General features: G+C 46.1%; 1 protein-coding gene across 2 annotated transcripts in view; it reads right to left on the bottom strand.

Annotated features, from left to right (window-relative positions):
- Nucleotides 1–21,914, bottom strand: part of col11a1a (collagen, type XI, alpha 1a) — a 386,832-nt gene that overhangs the window by 74,440 nt on the left and 290,478 nt on the right. For both annotated transcript variants that reach the window (XM_073062463.1, XM_073062464.1), the window contains 8 exons: nucleotides 18,416–18,469; nucleotides 17,911–17,964; nucleotides 17,358–17,411; nucleotides 12,051–12,104; nucleotides 6,846–6,953; nucleotides 6,218–6,271; nucleotides 4,184–4,237; nucleotides 1,028–1,081 (listed from right to left, as the gene is read on the bottom strand). In XM_073062463.1, coding sequence (XP_072918564.1) covers nucleotides 1,028–1,081; nucleotides 4,184–4,237; nucleotides 6,218–6,271; nucleotides 6,846–6,953; nucleotides 12,051–12,104; nucleotides 17,358–17,411; nucleotides 17,911–17,964; nucleotides 18,416–18,469 — 486 coding nt within the window. The remainder of the gene's footprint in view (nucleotides 1–1,027; nucleotides 1,082–4,183; nucleotides 4,238–6,217; nucleotides 6,272–6,845; nucleotides 6,954–12,050; nucleotides 12,105–17,357; nucleotides 17,412–17,910; nucleotides 17,965–18,415; nucleotides 18,470–21,914) is intronic.

The following is a 21,914-nucleotide window of genomic DNA, read 5'->3' as shown; positions in this document are numbered from 1 at the left end:
GTTAATTGGCCACTGTAAACTGTCCCCAGTGCATGGTTGAGGGGTGAAGTCTGGGGGGAGGTGGTAGTAATGTGGGGAGAATTGATTTTGGTATAAACTAGTGGAAAATGGTTCCTGGATTGAGCGGGTCTGTATTCCCTGGAATTCAGAAGAATAAGGGATGACCTCATTGAAACCTGTCAAATGGTGAAAAGTCTTGAAAGTGTGAATGTGGAGAGGATGTTTCCTGTGGTGGGAGAGTCAGACCAGAGGATACAGCCTCAGAATAGAGGGGCATGCTTTTAAAACATATGAGGAGGAATTTCTTTAGCCAGAGGGTGGTGAATCTGTGGAATTCATCACCACAGGCGGCTGTGGAGAGCAAGTCTTTATGTATTTTTAAGGCAGAGGTTGTTAGATTCTTGATTAGACAGGGCATAAAGGGATACTGGAACAAAGCAGGAGATTGTGTCTGTGGGGAAACTGGATCAGCCAGAATGAAATGCTGGAGCAGACTCAAATGGCCTAATTCAGCTTCTATATCTTATGGTCTTATGGACTGTGGGCCAGCACTGAAGTGATGGGATGAATAGCCTCCTTCCATGTCATATGGAAGTCTAGAATATGGAGAGGATTATGTACTGTTCCCAACTCCACTGTTTCCCTTTTTCCAACCCTGATATTCCCAGGACTCTCCACTTCCATTCCACAACTGATCCAATTATCCCTGACCCTCTCCTCACAATGCTGCCTGACCATTGTTTCCAGCATCTCGAGTCCAGGCGCTGGTGAGAGAAGAGGGTTGGGGAAACAATCGAGCCCTTGGAAGGTTTTCAGGAATCTGTCATCCAGGCAGCAAGAGGCATGGCCAGTGGTGGGGCTAATGATCAGGGCAAGAATTCAGAGAAATCTGCAAATGCTGCAGGATGAAGGAGAAGGATCCAGAATCAGTGCAAGGGGATTATAGGCTGTCGAGGAAGGGCTGACTGTCCAGGAGCCTGCTCCCACTAACTTAGATCAGGGACGCAGAAATTAATAAAACTCTTACCCGCTTTCCGGGAGGTCCTGGAACACCAGCTTCTCCAGAAGGGCCGGGTGGACCCTAGAAATGAACACAATGGTGATTAGTTCTCCTGGGCATAGACGGAAGCTCCAAATAGACAAGCCAGAAGTCCCACACCACCACGTTCAGGAAGTTTCAAAAACAACTGACATAACCTTAATCACTTTTTTCAGAACATAGAAACATAGATAATCTACAGCATAGTATAGGCCCTTCAGCTCACAATGTTGTGCCAACCTGTAACCTACTCTCGAAACTACCTAGAACTTCCTTACTGCATAGCCTTCTGCTTTTCTAAACTCCACATACCTATCTAAGTGTCTCTTAAAAGACCTTTACCACCTCTACCACCATCGCTGGCAGTGCATTCCACGCACCCACCACACTCTGTGTGGAAAAACTTACTTCTGACATCCCCTTTGTACCTACTTCCAAGTACCTCTCATGTTAGCCATTTCAGCCCTGGGGAAAAAGCCTCTGGCTATCCAAACCATTAATGCCTCTCATCTTATACACCTTTATCAGGTCACCTCTCATCCTCCATCACTCCAAGGAGAAAAGGCCAATTTCACTCAACCTATTCTCATAAGGCATGCTCCCCAATTCAGGCAATATCCTTATAAATCTCCTCTGCACTCCACAAATATTTGTTTATTGAATTTAGTGAATGAAAAACAGCATGCCATAAACAAGAGATTCTGCATATGCTGGAAATCTTGAGCATACACACAAAATGCTGGAGGATCTCAGCAAGTTAGCCAGCTACTACAGTATGGAGGGGAATAAACAGTCAACTTTTTACCCTTTGCCTCAGCTGCCTGTCCCATCCCCCGGTTCCTCTCCTCCTTCCCTTTCTCCCATGGTCCACTCTCCTCTTCTATCAGATTCCTTTTTCTTCAGCTCTTTACCTCTTCCTTTTCTTATCATCTCCCAGTTTCTCCCTTCACACTCCTTCTCCTCCCCCCACCCCCCCCCACCCAGCCTGGGTTCACCTATCCTCCTTCCTTCCCCCTTCTTATTCTGGCTCTTCCTTATTCCTTTCCTGTCCTGTGAAGGTGCTCCGCCCAAACTATTGCGTGTTTATTCATTTCCATAGATGTTGCCTGACCACTGAGTTGCTCCAGAACTTTGAGCATGTACTTGAACATTAGTACTCATTTCAGATATTACAGAAACCTATCAGAAAGAACACCATTGATCATAACCCATTCATAACCCTATCACTACCTCAGCAGAGCAATATTATGATCACTTTGAACTAAAAGGGACTTCTATTTTGTTCAAATTGTGTGTTTTTATTTCTTCTAACAATTGTGTATAATTTATGTTTTATGTTGAGAGGCTTGGGAGTATGAAGTTCCTAGGACTGAACACCAATAAATTGCCCTGGTCCAACCATATTGATGTCACAGCTAAGAAATTGCATAAACAACTCTACTTCTTCAGGAGGCTAAAGAAATTCAGCATGTCCCCTTTGACCCTGACCAATTTTTATCAATGCATCACAGAAAGCTTCCTCTCAGAACACATCATGGCTTGGTGTGACATCTGTGACCGCAAGAAACTAGAGAGTTGTGGACACAGCTCAGCATATCACAGACCCCAGCTTGCCGTCCCTGAACTCTGTATATACTTATCACTGCCTCAGTAAAACAGCTGACATAATCAAAGACCCCACCCACCCCAGACGTTCTCTCTTCACCTCCCCTCTTATTGGGCAGAAGTAGGGGAGTCTTTCTTCTGTCCTTTTCCAGTCCAAGAAAAGGTTCTTGATCCGAAACATGGATTGTTTATTCATTTTGTGACGAGATCCTAAGGTTTATTCAATATGGACTGTTCCTTTTAAAAAGAGAGATAGAGAATGTGTGTACTGATTCAGAGAGAGAGAGCAAGAGCACCGAACAGCATGAGTTGCCATGGTTACTGATGGGCGGAGCTATATAATGGACAGCTGGTGTTACGCATGTTTGGGATATATACAAGGTCAGCTGGCTTTTCAGACAGACACACAGGAGACACGGAAGAATAGACACTGGATGAGCTTTGAGTGCCCGCAAAGGGTGGGTTTTTGCTCGCAGTGTGGAAAAGGGGTGACCGGTGGAAGGCTATCGGTGCGTTTAACCCTTGTCTGGGTTGATAGCTTTACCGTGTGAAGACGGTACCCTTTTGTGTGGTCACAGTCAGTGACTTTAACAGGACTTTGAGGGACAATGTGGAAGAATTGACAGCATCAGCTTACTTGGAAAACAAATCATCTTTCTCTCTCTCCCCTCCCCCTCACCCCAATTTTACTCAACTCAATATCACAAACTGAACTGACTTCATTTCTATACCATCATAAGACTGTATCATTTACCACCTAAGCTTGAAGAGGTTTGGGGCTTTATATTTACACTTATATATGCATAAACTCTGCTAACCTGTACGATTTATATGGTTTTATTACTATATTATGTAGATACTAATAAACTAGTGTTTTGTTAATAGCAAAACCAGACTTCAGGTGTGTTCCATTTCTGCTGGTTCTTTTAACCCATTACGGAATGCGTAACGATTTCCATAGAAGCTGCCTGACCTGCTGAATTCCTCCAGCATTTTGTGGGCATTGAAGATACAAAAGCCTGCAAGTATACACCACTAGGCTCAAGGGCAGCTTCTATCCCACTGATATCACACTTTTGACCGAACCTCTTGTACAATAGGAGGTCTTGGCCTCAGTAACTACCTCATTATGATCTTGCACTTTATTGTTGCAGTGTAGCTGTTACACTTTATTCTGCATTGTTATTGCTTTACAGATACACTCTTGAGTGCATCTCAACCTCCTTGGCTAAACTCTGTGTGGTGAACTACATATACCAGAGTGGCTTGCTCCCAACAGACCCCTGCTGACTGCTCTTGTGGCTCCTCCCACAAACCCCTGTATAAAGGCGAATGAGGCCTGAGGCCAGCCCTCATTCTCCAGGATGTTGTGTTGTTCATTCTTCCAGTCAATAAAAGCCGATATCTCACTTCTTACGTCTCAGAGTGAGTTATTGATGGTGCATCACTCTGACAAGAAGAGTTGGCGTTAACTGATCTCTCATTACACGGAATGTGTGTCTTTTGTTATCCTTATTTGAGTTGCTGGGAGATACTCACCGGTTGGCCAGCCTCCCCGTCCTCTCCTTTCTCTCCCCCTGTTCCATCCAGACCCTGCAGCAGGGCAGAATATAATCATCAGTGCAACAGTTAAAAGCAATCCTCACCACTGAATTAATCTTTGGCTAACAGGTCTGATACAACATGTTTACCAACACAAGTTCACAATGACTCAGAAACATTACCCAACTGTTAAACCAGAGAAGCATCTGAGGATACAGAGACAGGAACTGAGCACGGTGCTCCCAGTGTGGGTCTGACCCAGGGATATAGAGACAGGAACTGTGCACGGTGCTCCCAGTGTGGGTCTGACCCAGGGATATAGAGACAGGAACTGTGCACGGTGCTCCCAGTGTGGGTCTGACCCAGGGATATAGAGACAGGAACTGTGCACGGTGCTCCCAGTGTGGGTCTGACCCAGGGATATAGAGACAGGAACTGTGCACGGTGCTCCCAGTGTGGGTCTGACCCAGGGATATAGAGACAGGAACTGTGCACGGTGCTCCCAGTGTGGGTCTGACCCAGGGATATAGAGACAGGAACTGTGCACGGTGCTCCCAGTGTGGGTCTGACCCAGGGATATAGAGACAGGAACTGTGCACGGTGCTCCCAGTGTGGGTCTGACCCAGGGATATAGAGACAGGAACTGTGCACGGTGCTCCCAGTGTGGGTCTGACCCAGGGATATAGAGACAGGAACTGTGCACGGTGCTCCCAGTGTGGGTCTGACCCAGGGATATAGAGACAGGAACTGTGCACGGTGCTCCCAATGTGGGTCTGACCCAGGGATATAGAGACAGGAACTGTGCACGGATCTCCCAGTGTGGGTCTGACCCAGGGATAGAGAGACAGGAACTGTGCACAGTGCTCCCAGTGTGGGTCTGACCCGGGGTACAGAAACAGGAACTGTGCACAGTGCTCCCAGTATGGGTCTGACCCAGGGATATAGAAACAGGAACTGTGCACGGTGCTCCCAGTGTGGGTCTGACCCAGGGATAGAGAAACTGTAACTGTGCACGGTGCTCCCAGTGTGAGTCTGACCCAGGGATAGAGAGACTGTAACTGTGCACGGATCTCCCAGTGTGGGTCTGACCCAGGGATATAGAAACAGGAACTGTGCACGGTGCTCCCAGTGTGGGTCTGACCCAGGGATATAGAAACAGGAACTGTGCACGGTGCTCCCAGTGTGGGTCTGACCCAGGGATAGAGAAACTGTAACTGTGCACGGTGCTCCCAGTGTGAGTCTGACCCAGGGATAGAGAGACTGTAACTGTGCATGGTGCTCCCAGTGTGAGTCTAACCCAGAGGTAATGCGACGGGAACTGCACACAGAGCTCCAAAAGTGGTACTGACTAGGGGATAATGAGATGGGAACTAAACGGTGCTCCCAGTGTTGGTATGACCCAGGGGTAGGGAGACAGGAGCAGAGCATAGTGCTTTTGGTGTGAGACTGACCCACAGGGTAGCGAGATGGGAACTGAGCATGGTGCTCCTATGTGGGTCTGACCCAGGGATATAGAGACAGGAACTGAGCATGGTGCTCCTATGTGGGTCTGACCCAGGCATAATGTGATGGGAACTGTGTGCGGTGTTCCTGGTGTGGGTCTGACCCAGGGGTAGACAGACAGGAACTGAACACAGTGCTGTCAGATTCTGTCTGACTTCAGGGGTAGGGAGACAAGAACTGTGCATGGTGCTCCACAAGTGGGTTTGACTGAAGGATATTGAGACAGGAAATGTAGATGGTACTCCTGGTGTGGGTTAGACCCAATGGTGGTGAGACGGAAATTGAGTACGGTGCTCCAGTGTCAATCTGACCCAGGGATAATGAGATGGGAACAGTGCACAGTCCTCCCAGTGTAGGTGTGATCAGGGATATAGGACAAAACCGTGGGTTTGGAGAGAGTCTAGTCCAGCAAAATAACAAATTTAAGGGAACATATGTGGTTTCCGAAGCAGGTCTTTGCGGAATCACAGTGATTCCCAGTTTACCTTTACAATAGTGTTAAGCTGTGGAGATGCTTCTGCCACTCACCGGAGTTCCTGCTTCACCAGGTGGTCCCGGATCACCAGGGAAACCAACGGGACCCTGCAGGAGTACAAACACATCTGTTCAAAGGCTCATGAAGATGAGTCAGTGTTCCTCGAGGGTGAGAGTGTGTGTGCAAGAGACAGAGACACACAGAGTGAGAGGGACAGGGACAGAGCTGAGAGGGAGAGAGAGAGAAATAAGAAAGGTGTTGAGAGAGAGGGAAACTGAGAAAGAGTAAATGTGAAGGAGAGAGAGACACACAAAGGCAGAGAGAGCAACAAGAGATATAGATAGAAAAGGAGGCAGAGGCAAGGGCAGAGAGAGGGAAAGTGAACGTGTCAGAGAACATGAAGTGGGAGAGGAAAGAATTAGGCTCACAAGGCAGTGGGGGAGAGAATGAGGGCAGAGTGGAGGAGATGGAAGGGAAATTGCTCCTTATGGAAGGGTGGGGGAGGAGGTTTTCAAGAAGGGTAGGGAAGAGGAAGGAGAGTAGGGTTGAAGGGGAGTAGGAAGTTCTGAGGGGAGTCAGAGATGGTATGATTACATCATAGTGACAAGGTTGGTGTGTGTCTTGGGCCATATAGTGAGTCCCACTTTGATATGGCTCAGGAACACTGGTTCTCTCACGTACCGGATTACCCTTTGACCCATCGTCTCCTGGTGGCCCCCTTGGTCCTGCTGGTCCAGCTGCTCCAGGGGGTCCAGCTTCACCCTTCTCTCCGACATCACCCTTAGGACCCTGCGGTAAGGACAGTCAATAACCAGTTTAACCTGCGCTGATTCTGGCCTTCCTGCTTCCTGCTGTCCACAGCTGTGGTGTGGCAAGGTAAGAGCACAGAGACCGACTCTTTTCCACTGAGTCTGCACTGACCCTTGTACGCCGACCACCAGTGGGTATGCTGGAGTTCTGTAGGATCCCAACCCCAATCCTCCAATGTTGGGTAACTCTCTCATTGTCTCTGTCCCACATCGAGCCGTCTTCAGCTGTCCATGATGCATCTCAGTTTCTCTGCTCATTAGTACCAAACGAGCACAGCCCACAGCTTTGGCCTCGGTGACTCATCACATGGTCAGACAAGTGTAACTGCTCCATTTACACCATTCACACTGCCCCACTGTGACCATCAGGTAGGAGGTACAGATACAGAAGCCTGAAGGCACAAAATCAGTAACAGCTTCTTCCCCTCTGCCATCCGATTCCTAAATGGACATTGAAGCTTTGGACACTACCTCACTTTTTTAATATACAGTCTTTCTGTTTTTTCACATTTTTAAATAATCTATTCAATATACGCATCTCTCCCATTTCACGTACATCTGCTCTCACCCCATTCTCCCACCACCCTACTAGGGATAGGGTTCCCCTTGACCTCACCTGCCACCCCACCAGCCTCTGGGTCCAACATATAATTCTCCGTAACTTCTGCCACCTCCAACACGATTCCACTACCAAGCACATCTTTCCCTCCCTCCCCTTTCTGCTTTCCGCAGGGATCGCTCCCTACGCGACTCCCTTGTCCACTCGTCCCCCCCATCCCTTCCCACCGATCTCCCTCCTGGCACTTATCCTTGTAAGTGGAACAAGTGCTACACCTGCCCTTACACTTCCTCCCTCACCACCATTCAGGGCCCCAGACCGTCCTTCCAGGTGAGGTGACACATCACCTGTGAGTCGGCTGGTGTGGTATACTGCGTCCGGTGCTCCCGGTGTGGCCTTCTATATATTGGCGAGCCCCGACACAGACTGGGAGATTGTTTCGCAGAACACCTACGCTCTGTTTGCCAGAGAAAGCAGGATCTCCCAATGGCCACACATTTTAATTCCACGTTCCATTCCCATTCTGATATGTCTATCCATGGCCTCCTCTATTGTCAAGATGAAGCCACGTGCAGGTTGGAGGAACAACACCTAATATTCCGTCTGGGTAGCCTCCAACCTGATGGCATGAACACTGATTTCTCTAACTTCCGTTAATGCCCCTCCTCCCCTTCTTACCCCATCCCTTATTTGTTTGTTTATTTATTTCCCTTTTTTCTCTTTTCTCTCTCTGTCCCTCTCCCAATCACTCCTTTCCTGCTCTCCATCTTCCTCTGGTGCTCCCCTCCCCCTTTCTTTCTCCCTCAGCCTCCCGTCCCATGATCCTCTCCCTCTCCCCAGCTGTGTATCCATTTTGCCAATCAACTTTCCAGCTCTTAGCTTCATCCCTCCCCCTCCCACTTTCAAATCTCTTACTATCTCTTCTTTCAGTTAGTCCTGACGAAGGGTCTCGGCCCGAAACATTGACTGTACTTCTTCCCATAGATGCTGCCTAGCCTGCTGTGTTCCACCAGCATTTTGTGTGTGTTGCTTGAATTTCCAGTATCTGCAGATTTCTTCATGTTTGCGAATATACGTTATTGATGTACTTGTTTATTTATTATTATGTTTTATTTCATTTATTATTTTTTTCTCTCTGCTAGATTATATTGCATTGAACTGCTGCTGCGAAGTTAACAAATTTCACGTCACATGCTGGTGATAATAAACCTGATTCTGATTCTGATTAACCCGTCTGGTCTCACCCTTTCACAGATATTCCCCTGTCCCACACTCCCTTTCCCACCAATGAAAACTGACTCATTTTCCCTTTCCCATTCCTGATGTCAGATGTTCCTCTCACCACAGATGCTGACTGACTTGATGGGAATTTCCAGTGTTCTCTGATATTGATGGGGACGCTCGGCTCACTTCCTTATCCCAAATCACAGGGTGATTCCACCCTCCCCACATCCCAAAACCCTTCCTCTGCAGTATCTCACCAACTCTTCCTGTTAACCAGTGAAGCTGTTCCACCTCTCAGGCTCCCAGATCCATAGATAGAGGGAATCATTTCCCACTCCTTCCATCTGATCTCCACAGCCTCTGTGTCCCAGGGAGTGTGATTGTGGTCGGTAAGCAGAACTGAAGCCGCTTGTCTCAGAAGTCACTTCAGGAAAACTCCTGAATCTCTCAGTCACCTCTTCCCGCTCATGCATGCCCAGAGTTCAGTACAGTAGAGAATAGAATAAAGCATTGCTACACACTACAGCCCTTCAGCCTATCATATCATGCTGACACTTTAACTTACTTGAAGATCAATGTAACTCTTCCCTCCAACATAATCTTTCATTTTTCTATCAACCATGTGCCTTAGAGTCTCTTAAATATCATAGAAACATAGAAAACCTACAGTAGAATACAGGCCCTTCAGCCCACAATGCTGTGCCAAACGTGTACTCACTTTAGAAATTACCTAGGGTTACCTATAATCCTCTATATTTCTAGGCCTCATGTACTTATCCAGGAGTCTCTTAAAAGATCCTATTGTTTCTGCCTCCACCATCATTGCCAGCAGCCCACTCCACACACTCACCACTCTCTGCATAAAAAAATCTTACTCCTGATAACACCTCTGTACCTACTTCCAAGCACCTTAGAACTGTGTCCTCCTGTGTTAGCCATTTCAGCCCTGGGAAAAAGCCCCTGATTATCCACACAATTAATGCCTCTCATTATCTTATACACCTCTATCAGGTCACCTCTCGTCCTCTGTTGCTCCAAGAAGAAAAGGCTAAGTTTACTCAACCTATTCTCATAAGGCATGCTCCCCAATCCAGCAACATCCTTGTAAATCTCCTCTGCACCCTTTCTATGGTTTCCACATCCTTCCTGTAGTGATGAGACCAGTACTCCAAGTGGGGTCTGACCAGGGTTCTGTATAGCTGTTACATTACCTCTCAGCTCTTGAACACAATCCCACAGTTGATGAAGGCCAATACACCGTATGCCTTCTTAACCACAGAGTTAACCTGTGCAGCAGCTTTGAGAATCCTATGGACGTGGACCCCAAGATCCCTTGGTTACTCCACACTTGCCAAGAGTCTTACCATTAATGCTATATTCTGCCATCATATTTGACCTACCAAAATGAACTACTTCACACTTATGAGTTGAACTCCATCTGTCACTTCTCAACCCAGTTTTGCATCCTATCGATGACCTGCCACAGCATCATAGCTCTAAGTACTGATCCACACTCTAAGCTCATTCGCTTAGTACATGAAGCTTCTTGCATTAAAATAGACATATCTCAAACCATCAGTCTGAGTGCATCCCTTCTCTATCACCTGCCTATCCTCTCTCTCACACTGCCTGCACACTGTCTCGATTTGTGAGCCAACTGCCCCTTCCTCCGTCCCTTCAGTTCGGTTCCCAACCCACAGTGATTCTAGTTTAAATTCTCCCCAATAGCCCTAGAAAACCTCCCTGACAGGATATTGGTACCCCTTGGATTCAAGTGCAACCTGTCCTTTTTGTACAGGTCACTCCTGCCCCCAAAAAGGTCCCAATAATCCAGAGATCTGAATCCCTGCCCCCTGCTCCAATCCCTCAGCCATGCATTTTTCTTTTTAAGTTCTTCCCGCCAGTCTAACTTACCAATGTCCATGCACCTGTGCAGTCGTGCCTTTATCAAACCACTTTAACGTATCTGCCTCTACTGCCACCCCAGCAGGGCTTTCCACAAACCCACACTGTCTGTGTAAAAGTCATACCTTTGACATTCCCCCTATACATTCCTCCAATCACTTTAAATTTATGTCCCCTTGGATTAACCATTCCCACCCTGAGAAATCGCTAACCCAACTTTATCTCTCTTGTTGCCTGTTATCATCTTGTACATCACTATAAGTCATATAAGTCACCTCTCATGCTCCTTTGCTCCTGTGAAAAGCCCTCCCTCAATTAAGCTATCCTCATAAAACACACTCTCTAATCCAGGCAGCATCCTGGTAATACTCCTCGATGCACTCCCTAAATCTTCCACATCCTACCTTTGTTTACCTGACATCAACCCCACTCCCATATTGGAGTACTATGAGACACAACAGGAGCATTCCTGCGTAGGTCCGATAAAGAATTTCTGAAAACCCCAGTCTCTATGTAAAGAGGTAACACTTAGTGGAGTGGTCATTACCCTAAACTTGAAGCAGGGCAGATTTGATGGGCTGAATGGCCTAATTCTGCTCCTATATTATGGTATGGCAGACTAACACTGATCCAACTCTAGACTGTGAGGTATAGCAGACTAACATTAACCAACCCTAACTGTATAGTATGGCAAACTAATGCTAACCTGAACTTTAACCCCAGCCCTAACCCTAACCTTGAGGTAGGGCAAACTAATGTTAATCCAACTCTAACTTTGAGGTATGGGAGACTAATACTAACCCCAACATTCACCCCAGCTTTAACCCTAACCCGCACCATAACCATCATCCCAACCGTAACTGGGAGGTATGGCAGACTCACGCTAACCCCAACATTAAACCGAGCCCTCACCCTGAACAACCCTAACCCTCATGGTGGGATGGTCTGTTGGTGTAGTGGTTAGAATAATGCTTTAGAGCACTTGCTACAAGATTGATCCTCAATTTTTGCCACTGCCTGTAAGGAGTTTGTATGTTCTCCCCATGACTGCAAGAGTTTAATTGAGGTGCTCCGGTTTCCTCCCACATTCCAAAAATGCATGGGTTATGGTTCATTAGTTGTGGATATCCTATGCATGTCAACACTTGTGGGCTGTCCCCACCCAGTGCATCCTCAGACTGTGTTGGTCGTTAACACCAATAACATATTTCAGTGTTGTTTCAATACACTTGTGATAAATGAAGCTCATCTTCAACCCTAACCCCAACCCCTCCCTTAATCATGGTAGACTAACACTACTTCCTTACCCTGACCCCACTACTAATCCAAGCCAACAGTGGCACAAGGACTTCACAACTCTTCTTGGTGTCAGAGTTCAGTGTAACTCACCTTGCGCCCTCTCACCCCTTGTGGACCAGGGTCACCTGCTTCACCTGTCTCACCCTGGGGATACAAACAATAAAAATTAACAGACTGCACTTTTCACTGAGTTTCTGGGTGCCTGGGACCGAATGAGATCCTTTGGGCCAGACAAGTGGAGAGTAGGGGCTGTGTCAGGGGAGATGGAGGAGTCACAGGGTCAAGCAGCCTGGAGAAAGACCATTCAGCCCTGCCTGTCTATGCTAACCAGTAGCACCCATCCATATAAATCCCAGAGGTGGATTTTGCCAGCACACAAGTTTGGGACTGGTCACACACAAAGACACAATGGCAAATTACCCCCACACTCTGAGACCACCGGAGTGGGGAGAGAAAGAACAGGGTGGGGAATAAAAGGACACTGAGGGATGGGTAGGCAGGGAGGTGGGGAATAGATTAAAAGGAATCTAAGAACAGCTATTTCCCTCAGAGGGTGCTGGGTATATGGCACAAGCTGCCAGAGGAAGTACTGGAGATAGGTTTTGACTTCAGTAAGGCCTTTGACAAGGTTCCACATGGAAGGTTAGTTAGGAAGGTTCAATCATTAGGTATTAATATTGAAGTAGTAAAATGGATTCAACAATGGCTGGATGGGAGATGCCAGAGAGTAGTGGTGGATAACTGTTTGTCAGGTTGGAGGCCGGTGACTAGTGGTGTGCCTCAGGGATCTGTACTGAATCCAGTGTTGTTTGTCATATACATTAATGATCTGGATGATGGGGTGGTAAATTGGATTAGTAAGTATGCAGACGATACTAAGATAGATGGCGTTGTGGATAATGAAGTAGGTTTTCAAAGCTTGCAGAGAGATTTAGGCCAGTAGAAAGAGTGGGCTGAAAGATGGCAGATGGAGTTTAATGCTGATAAGTGTGAGGTGCTACATTTTGGTAGGACTAATCTAAATAGGACTTACATGGTAAATGGTAGGGCTTTGAGGAATGCAGTAGAACAGAGTGATCTAGGAATAATGGTGTATAGTTCCCTGAAGGTGGAATCGCATGTGGATAGGGTGGAGAAGAAAGCTTTTGGTATGCTGGCCTTTATAAATCAGAGCATTGAGTATAGGAGTTGGGATGTAATGTTAAAATTGTACAAGGCATTGGTGAGGCCAAATTTGGAATATCGTGTACAGTTCTGGTCACCGAATTATAGGAAAGATGTCAACAAAATAGAAAGAGTACAGAGATTTACTAGAATGTTACCTGGGTTTCAGCACCTAAGTTATAGAGAAAGGTTGAACAAGTTAGGTCTTTATTCTTTGGAGCGTAGAAGTTTGAGGGGGACTTGATAGAGGTATTTAAAATTATGAAGGGAATAGATAGAGTTTACGTGGATAGGCTTTTTCCATTGAGAGTAGGAGAGATTCAAACAAGAGGACATGAGTTGAGAGTTAGGGGGCAAAAGTTTAGGGGTAACACGAGGGGGAACTTCTTTACTCAGAGAGTGGTAGCTGTGTGGAACAAGCTTCCAGTAGAAGTGGTAGAGGCAGGTTCGATATTGTCATTAAAAAAAAATTGGATAGGTATATGGACAGGAAAGGAATGGAGGGTTATGGGCTGAGTGCAGGTCGGTGGGACTAGGAGAGAGTAAGTGTTCGGCACAGTCTAGAAGGGACGAGATGGCCTGTTTCCATGCTGTAATTGTTATATGGTTATATGGTTAATTAATGTTATTAACCAGACACGGACAACCATGTAGACTTGAAGGTAAGTGAGACTGGCTCAGGTAGTCAGCATGGACAGGTAGGGCCGAAAGGCCTGTTTCCCTCCTGGAAAACTGTGTCACATGGGAGGCAGGAGTTTTAGGGTGAAGAATTGTCACTGAGGAGGGTGGGAGGGATGACGGGGTGGGGCTGAGGGATGGCTGAGGAGGGAAATGGAGGGGTGGAGTGGTGATAGGTTAAAAGATGGGCAAGTAGAAGGGGTAGGGAGAGTGGGAGACAGAAGAGAGTGGGGGTTTGAATGAGCATGGTGTGGGTGAGTGAGGGCAGAATGCAGAGTGGGGGGAGAGTGAGGGCAGAGTGCAGAGTGGGAAAAGGTAGAGAGTGAAGGGTTGGGGCTGAGGGGAGAACTGTTTGGGATACAATTAACTCTTAGCGAGGTGAATGAGTGAACAGTAGATTTCTGGGCATGGTCTGTGAGTTCAGGGGGTGGTTACTGGGTCTGATGGCAATGTAGGGGGGCGCAGAGGGGTAGGGATGGGAGGAGGGAAGTAATTTTGGATCAAAGGTTCCCAGGATCTGTGTCAACAGGGTCCCATTGATTTCCATCTTCCTCACTGTGATCCAAATGTGCAACCATAGAACACATCTACAATTTGAGTGTACGTGTGTGTGCGAGTGTGCAAGAATGTGCTATGCAAGTGTGAGTGTGCATGTGTGTGCACGTGTAAGTGTGAGTTGGAGTTCTAGAGTGTGAAAGTTGGAGTTTGAGCATTCACGAGTGAGTTTGAGTGTGCACGAGTTTGAGCTTGAGTGTGCATGAGATTGAGTTTGAGCATGTGTGAGATTGAGCTTCATTGTGATGAAATTGAGTTTGAGAGTGCACAAGATTGGGTTGGAGTGTGTGCAAGATTGGGTTAAAGAGTGCAAGAGATTAAGTTTGAGTTTGAGATTGTGTGGGATTGAGTTTGAGTGCACAAGTTTGAGTTTCAGCGTTCCCAAGGTTGTGTTTGATTATGTTTGAGTTTGAGTGTACGAGATAGAGTTTGAGTGCACAAGTTTCAGTTTGAGCATGCACGAGATTGAGTTTGAGAGTGCGTGAGTTTGAGTTTGAGTTTGAGCATGCGCAAGATTGTGTTTGTATGCGCGAGATTGAATATGAGAGTGCACGAGTTTGAGTTTCAGCGTGTGTGAGTTTGAGTCTGATCGTGCGCAAGAGTGAGCTTGAGGGTATGCGAGATTGAGTTTGAGTGCATGACTTCCAGTTTGAGTGTGCATGGGTTTGAACTTGAGGGTGCGCAGGGTTGAGCTTGAGTGTGCACAAGATTGAGTTTGAGTGGGAGTGAGTTTGACTTTGAAAGTGTGCGAGATTGAGTTTCAGAGTGCACGAGTTTGTGCTTTGGCATGTGCAAGATTATATTTGATCATGCGTGAGTTGAGTTTGAGTGCACTAGATTAAGTTTGAGTGTGTGCGAGATTGAGTATGAGAGTGCTCGAGTTTGAGTTGGATTGTGTGCGAGATTGAATTTGAGAGTGCACGAGTTTGAGTTTGAGTGTTGCGAGATTGTGCTTGAGTGCTCGAGTTTCAGTTTGAGTGTGCATGAGATTGAGTTTGAGCATGTGCAAGATTGTGTTTGATTGTGCACAACTTTAATTCTGAGTGCGCGACATTGAGTTTTTGTGTCTGCAAGATTGAATATGACAGGGCACGAGTTTGAGTTTGATCATGCGCATGAGTGAGCTTGAGAATGCGCGAGTTTAAGTTTGAGCATGTGCAAGAATAAATTTCATCATGACAAGATCGAGTTTGAGTGTGTACGAGATAGAGTTTGAGGTTGCGCAAGATTGAATATGAGAGTCCTCAAGTTTGAGTTTGATTGCATGCAAAATTGAGTTTGAGGGTGCATGAGTTTGAATTTGAGTGGGTGTGACAATGAGTTTGAGTACACGAGATTTAGTTTGAGTGTGCACGGGTTTGATCTTAAGCGCATGCAGGTTTAAGTTTGAGTGTGTACGACATTGAGTTTCATCGTGAAAAGATTGATTTTGAGTGTGCACGAGTTTGAGTTTGATCATATGCATGAGTGAGCTTGAGAGTGAGTGAGTTTGAGCGTGCATGAGATTAAGTTTCACCGTGACAAGATTGAGTTTGAGTTTGCGCGAGAGTCCACAAGTTTGAGTTTGATTGTGTGCAAGATTCAGATTGATGGTGAACAAGTCTGAATTTGAGCTGGTGTAACAGTGAATTTGAATGTACGAGTTTCAGTTGAGTGTGCACGGGTTTGATCTTGAGAGCGTGTATGTTGAAGTTTGAGCGTGCGCAACATTGTATATGAGAGTGCACCAGTTTGAGTTTCAGCGTGAGTTTGAGTCTGATCGTGCAGAAGAGTGAGCTTGAAAGTGTGTGAGATTGAGTTTGAGTAAATGAGTTTCAGTTTGAGTGTGCACGGGTTTGAGTTTGAGCGTGTGCAGGGTTGAGTTTGAGTGTGCACAAGATTGAGTTTGAGTGTGAGCGAACTTGAGTTTGAGAGTGTGCGAGATTGAGTTTCAAAGTATGTGAGATACAGTTTGATGGTTTCAGTTTGCATGAGATTGAGTTTGAGTGTGTGAGATTGGGTTTGAGAGTGCACGAGATTGGGTTTGAGAGTGCATGAGATTGGGTTTGAGAGTGCATGAGATTGGGTTTGGAAGTGCACAACGTTGAGTGTGAATGGACGAGATTGAGTTTGAGTGTGTGCGGGATTAAGATTGAGTGCATGAGTTGGAATTTGAGTGTGCGAGATTGCTCTTGAGTGTGCACAAGATTGAATATGAGAGTCCTTGAGTTTGAGTTTGATTGTGTGCAAGATTGAGTTTGAATGTGCACAGGTTTGACCTTGCGAGTGCGCAGGTTTCAGTTTGAGTGTGCACAAGATTAAGTTTGAGAGTGTGCAAGATTGAGTCTGAATGTGCACAGGTTTGACTTTGCGAGTGCGCAGGTTTCAGTTTGAGTGTGCACAAGATTAAGTTTGAGAGTGTGCAAGATTGAGTTTGAGTGTGAGCGAGTTTAAGTTTGAGCGTGCGTGAAATTGAGTTTCACCATGACAAGACTGCATTTGAGTTTGCATGAGTTTGAGTTTGAGTGTACGAGATTGAGTTTGAGTGTGCATGAGATTGGGTTTGAGAGTGCATGAGTTTCAGTTTGAGTGTGTGCAGGATCGAGTTTCAGAGTGTGCGAGATTGAGTTTGAGTGTGTGTGGGAATAAGTTTGAGAGTGCTCAAGATTGAATATGAGTGTGTATGAGATTGAGTTGGAAAGTATGAGTCTTAGTGTGCGAATTTGAGTTTGAGAGTGTAGGAGTTTCAGTTTGCAAGTGTGAGTACATGTTTGAATTGGTGCTGTATGGCTACAAAATGAGTGTGTTTTTGGATGGGATAAAATGACGATTCCGTTTCTGTCATGTACAATTCCATGAGAGAGTCTCTACATCAGTGTTTGTGTGTGTTTGTAAATGTGCGTGTTCATACATGCTTGAGCGTTTGTGTGTGTGTGTGTGTGTGTATGTATGTAGGTGCAGGTCTGGACAGCTGCAGTGAGAGCTGTTGAAAATACAGACAATCCCACAGAGAGAGCTCACCTTCTCACCAACGCCACCAGGAGAACCGATTGCACCCGAGGGACCTGGAGCTCCCTGTGGAAGAGACGGAAAGAGAGAGAGATGTGAGCAGGTTCAGAGAGAGAGAGAGAGGGGCAATCAGGGACAGAGTGAGAGAGTAAGAGAGAGAGAGATACAGACAGGGAAGTCAGAGACAGAGAGAGAGACACAAGGGCATTACAGACAGAGAGAGACACACACAGAGGGGAGTGAGAGAGAGAGATAGAGAGAGAAAGAGAGGCAGACACAGAGGGGTGAGAGAAATTGACATACAGAGGGGGTGAGACAGAGAGATTGAGAGACACACAGATGGTGGTGAGAGATAGAAACAGAGATACAGACAAAGAGGGGGTGTGTGTGTGAGAGAGAGAGAGAGCAAGAGAGAGAGACAGACAGACAGACAGAGGTGGGCAAGAGAGGCAGGGTTGTGAGCAGGTGCAGAGACAGACCAAGAGGAAGAGCAGGTATAGAAGAGGTGTGAAGGTGTGGCCAGGCACTCAGAGGATGTCAGGCAGCTGGATCTGGAAATACTTACATCAGAACCGCTTGGACCATGAGGTCCTCTTGGCCCTGGAGGTCCTGGTGGTCCCTGTGTGGAAAGATTTTCTGGACATTAGAACTCAAGATTCACTGAGATACTGGCGAGCAGCAAGAAAGGTTCCTCCATCTGCATAAGTCCTCAGTGTCTCCCAGGACTCTGAGTTACCTGGGTGAGATGTCTCTCACACTCTGTTGGACGACACATGCCTTGTGCCCAGCTGACTTATTGTGTGTTAGCAAAGTTTGGATTGCCACTGATCCCACATTGTCAGCAAATCAACCAAGACTGGAGAGCCGCTGACCACTGGAATGTGTTAATCGGCCATTAGCAGGTGTCACCCTGGAATAGGGATCAGATATTAGAGGAGCAGGTGTCATTCACTCTGTCATTCTTGTTTGGGGTTAGAGTTCACTCTGTGACCCTGGATTTGGGGTCAGAGTTCACTGAGACCCTTATTTCATTCATTCAGTTGAGTTCAAAATAACCAAATTGTACTTACCATTGATCCTACATCGCCTGCCTCTCCTTTCTCACCTGGAGGTCCTGGAAGACCCTACATTCATTTCAAAAACAAACAAAAAAATCAATCAATAACTTTGTGTTGTCTCAGATGTTAAAATTGTCGTTCCAAACTACTGACCATCTCCAAACTCACAGGTCTTGGATCTCCAATCTACAATGTCAGTAACACTGAAAATCTCAAAGCACTGAGAAATGCTCTTTGGCCAAACAAACCTGTGCGCACTGCCTTCCAGCTCTCTGCCCGCATCCCAATAACTCTCCCTCAACAATTTCACTCTCTGGTCTGTTCCCAACCACCTTCCCCCTCTCCCATCGGAAGGGAGAGAACAATTGTGAGAATCATATATAGGCCACCGAACAGTAGCCAAAATGTGGGATTGAGATTGCAAAGAGAACTGGAAAAGGCATGTAATAAGGGGAATGTCAAAATTGTAATGAGGGACTTCAATATGAAAGAGGTTGGAAAATCAATTTGGTGTCAGATCGCATGAGAGAGAATTTATTAGATGCTTAAGGGATGGCTTTTTAAAGCAGCTTGCGCTCAGCGGAAAGTCTATCTTAGATTGGGTGTAGTGTAATAACCCAGATCTTATTAAGGAACTTAATGTAAAGGAACCCTTAGGAAGCAGTGATCATAATATGATTGCATTCATACTGCAATTTGAGAGAGAGAAGCATAACTGAAATTTATCAGTATCACAATGGAATAAAGGGAATTGCAGAGGCATGAGAGAGAAGCTTGCCCTGTTGAATTGGAGGATACTGGCGGGGACTACAGCAGAGCAGAGATAGCTGAAGTTTTTGGAAATAGTTCACAAGGCCCAGGATAGACATGTCCCACAGAGAAAAAAGTTCTCAAAAGGCAGGGGTAGGCAACTGTGGCTGACAAAGGAAGTTAAAGCTGCATAATAGCCAATGAGAGGGCATATAAGGTAGCAAAAGTGAGTGGCAATTTGGATAGAACCATAGAACCATACAACACTACAGCACAGTACAGGCCCTTCAGCCCTCCATGTTGTGCTGACCCATATAAGCCTTAAAAAAGTACTAAACCCACACTATCCCATAACCCTCCATTTTTCTTTCATCCATGTGCCTGTCCAAGAGGCTCTTAGATACCTCTAATGTTTTAGCCTCCACCACCATCCTTGGCAAGTCATTCCAGGCACTCACAACCCTCTGTGTAAAAAAACTTACCCCTGATGTCTCCCCTAAATTTCCCTCCCTTAATTTTGTACATATGCCCTCTGCTATTGGTGCCCTGGGAAAGAGGTACTGACTATCCACCCTATCTATGCCTCTCATAATCTTGTATACCTCTATCAAGTCCCCTCTCATTCTTCTACGCTCCAAAGAGAAAAGTCCCAGCTCTGCTAACCTTGCTTCATATGATTTGTTCTCCAAACCAGGCAACATCCTGGTAAATCTCCTCTGCACCCTCTCCATAGCTTCCACATCCTTCCTATAACGAGGTGACCAGAATTGAACACAATACTCTAAGTGCAGTCTCACCAGAGATTTGTAGAGTTGCAACATGACCTCTCTACTCTTCAACTCAATCCCCCTGTTAATGAAGCCTAGCATTCCATAGGCCTTCTTAACTACCCTATCAACCTGTGCAGCGACCTTGAGGGATTTATGGATTTGAACCCCAAGGTCCCTTTGTTCATCCACACTCTTAAGTAACTGACCATTAATCCTGAACTCAGCCTTCTGGTTTGTCCTTCCAAAATGCATCACCTCACACTTGTCCGGATTGAACTCCATCTTCCATTTTTCTGCCCAACTCTACCGCCTGTCTATATCCTCTTGTAGCCTTCGACCACCTACAGCTCCATCCACAACTCCTCCAATCTTCGTGTCATCCGCAAACTTACTCACCCATCCTTCCGCCTCTACATCCAGGTCATTTATAAAAATCACAAATAGCAGGGGTCCCAGGACAGATCCCTGTGGCATTCCACTAGTCACCGACCACCAGGCAGAATACTTTCCTTCCACAACTACCCTCTGCTTTCTTTCTTTAAGCCAATTTTTTATCCAAACAGCCAAAGTTCCACCTAACCCAGGCCTCATGACTTTCTGGATGAGTCTCTCATGAGGGACCTTGTCAAATGCTTTGCTAAAGTCCATGTAGACCACATCCACTGCCCTATCCTCATCAATTTCTTTTGTTACCTCTTCAAAAAACTCAATCAGGCTCGTGAGGCACAATTTTCCCTTCACAAAGCCATGTTGACTATCCATGAGTAGACTGTACTTCTCCAAATGCTCGTAGATCCTATCCTTAAGAATCCTTTCCAGTAGTTTGCATACCATTGACGTAAGACTCACTGATCTATAGTTCCCAGGTTTCTTCCTATTACCTTTTTTAAACAAGGGAACTACATTTGCCATTCTCCAGTCCTCTGGCACTTCCCCTGCAGCCAAAGAGGATTAAAAGATCATAGCTAATACTCCTGCGATCTCTTCTCTCAATTCCCACTACAACCTGGGGTGTATCATATCCAGCCCTGGGGATTTATCAATCTTAATATTTTTAAGAAGATCCAGCACTTCTTCTTCCTTAATCTCCACATTGTTCAGCACACGGGCCCGCTTTACTTTGACTTCATCCTGATCAAGATCCTTTTCACTTGTGAATACTGAAGCAAAGTATTCATTTAGGACCTCCCCAACCTCCTCCGCCTCCAGGCACATGTTGCCCTCTTTATCCTTTAGCAGTCCCACCTTCATTCTCGTCATCCTCCTATTCTTCACATACGCATAGAATGCCTTGGGGTTCTCCTTAATCCTATATGCCAAGGCCTTCTCATGCCCCCTTCGAGCTCTCCTAAGTCCTTTTGTTAGCTCCTTCCTGACTACCCTATATATCTCATGAGCCCCTCCTACTTCCTGCTTCTTATATCTAACATATGCTTCCTTTTTCCTCTTGACGAGTTGCCTCACATGTTTTGTCAGCCATGGTTCCCTTTTCCTACCATTTGTTCCTTGCCTCAGTGGGACAAACCTATCCTGAACCCAGCTCAAGTGGTCCCTAAACTTCTCCCACATTACTTCTGTGCTTTCCCCTTTCAATATCTGTTTCCAATTTATTCTCGCTAGTTCCTGCCTCATCCCTTCAAAGTTAGCCCTTCCCCAGTCAAGCACTTTACCATTTCATCTGATTTTATCCCTTTCCATAGCTATGCTGAAGCTAAGGGAGTTGTGGTCACTCTCACCAAAATGCTCCCCCACCAAGAGGTCTGTCACCTGACCAGGTTCATTACCCAGAACTAAATCCAGTATAGCCTCTCCTCTCGTCAGCCAGTCCACATACTGTGTCAGGAATCCTTCTTGAACACACCTGACAAATTCAGCCCCATCTATCCCCCTTGCACTCAGGAGGTGCCAGTCAATACAAGGGAAATTGAAATCACATATAATTACTACCCTGTATTTCCTGCACCATTCTAAAATCTGCCTGCTTATCTGCT

Source organism: Hemitrygon akajei, chromosome 12, assembly GCF_048418815.1.
Source record: "Hemitrygon akajei chromosome 12, sHemAka1.3, whole genome shotgun sequence".
In the NCBI taxonomy this organism is placed as follows: Eukaryota; Metazoa; Chordata; class Chondrichthyes; order Myliobatiformes; family Dasyatidae; genus Hemitrygon; species Hemitrygon akajei.
Note: the sequence above shows the minus strand (reverse complement) of the source record. Positions and strands in the feature narration are given on the sequence as shown.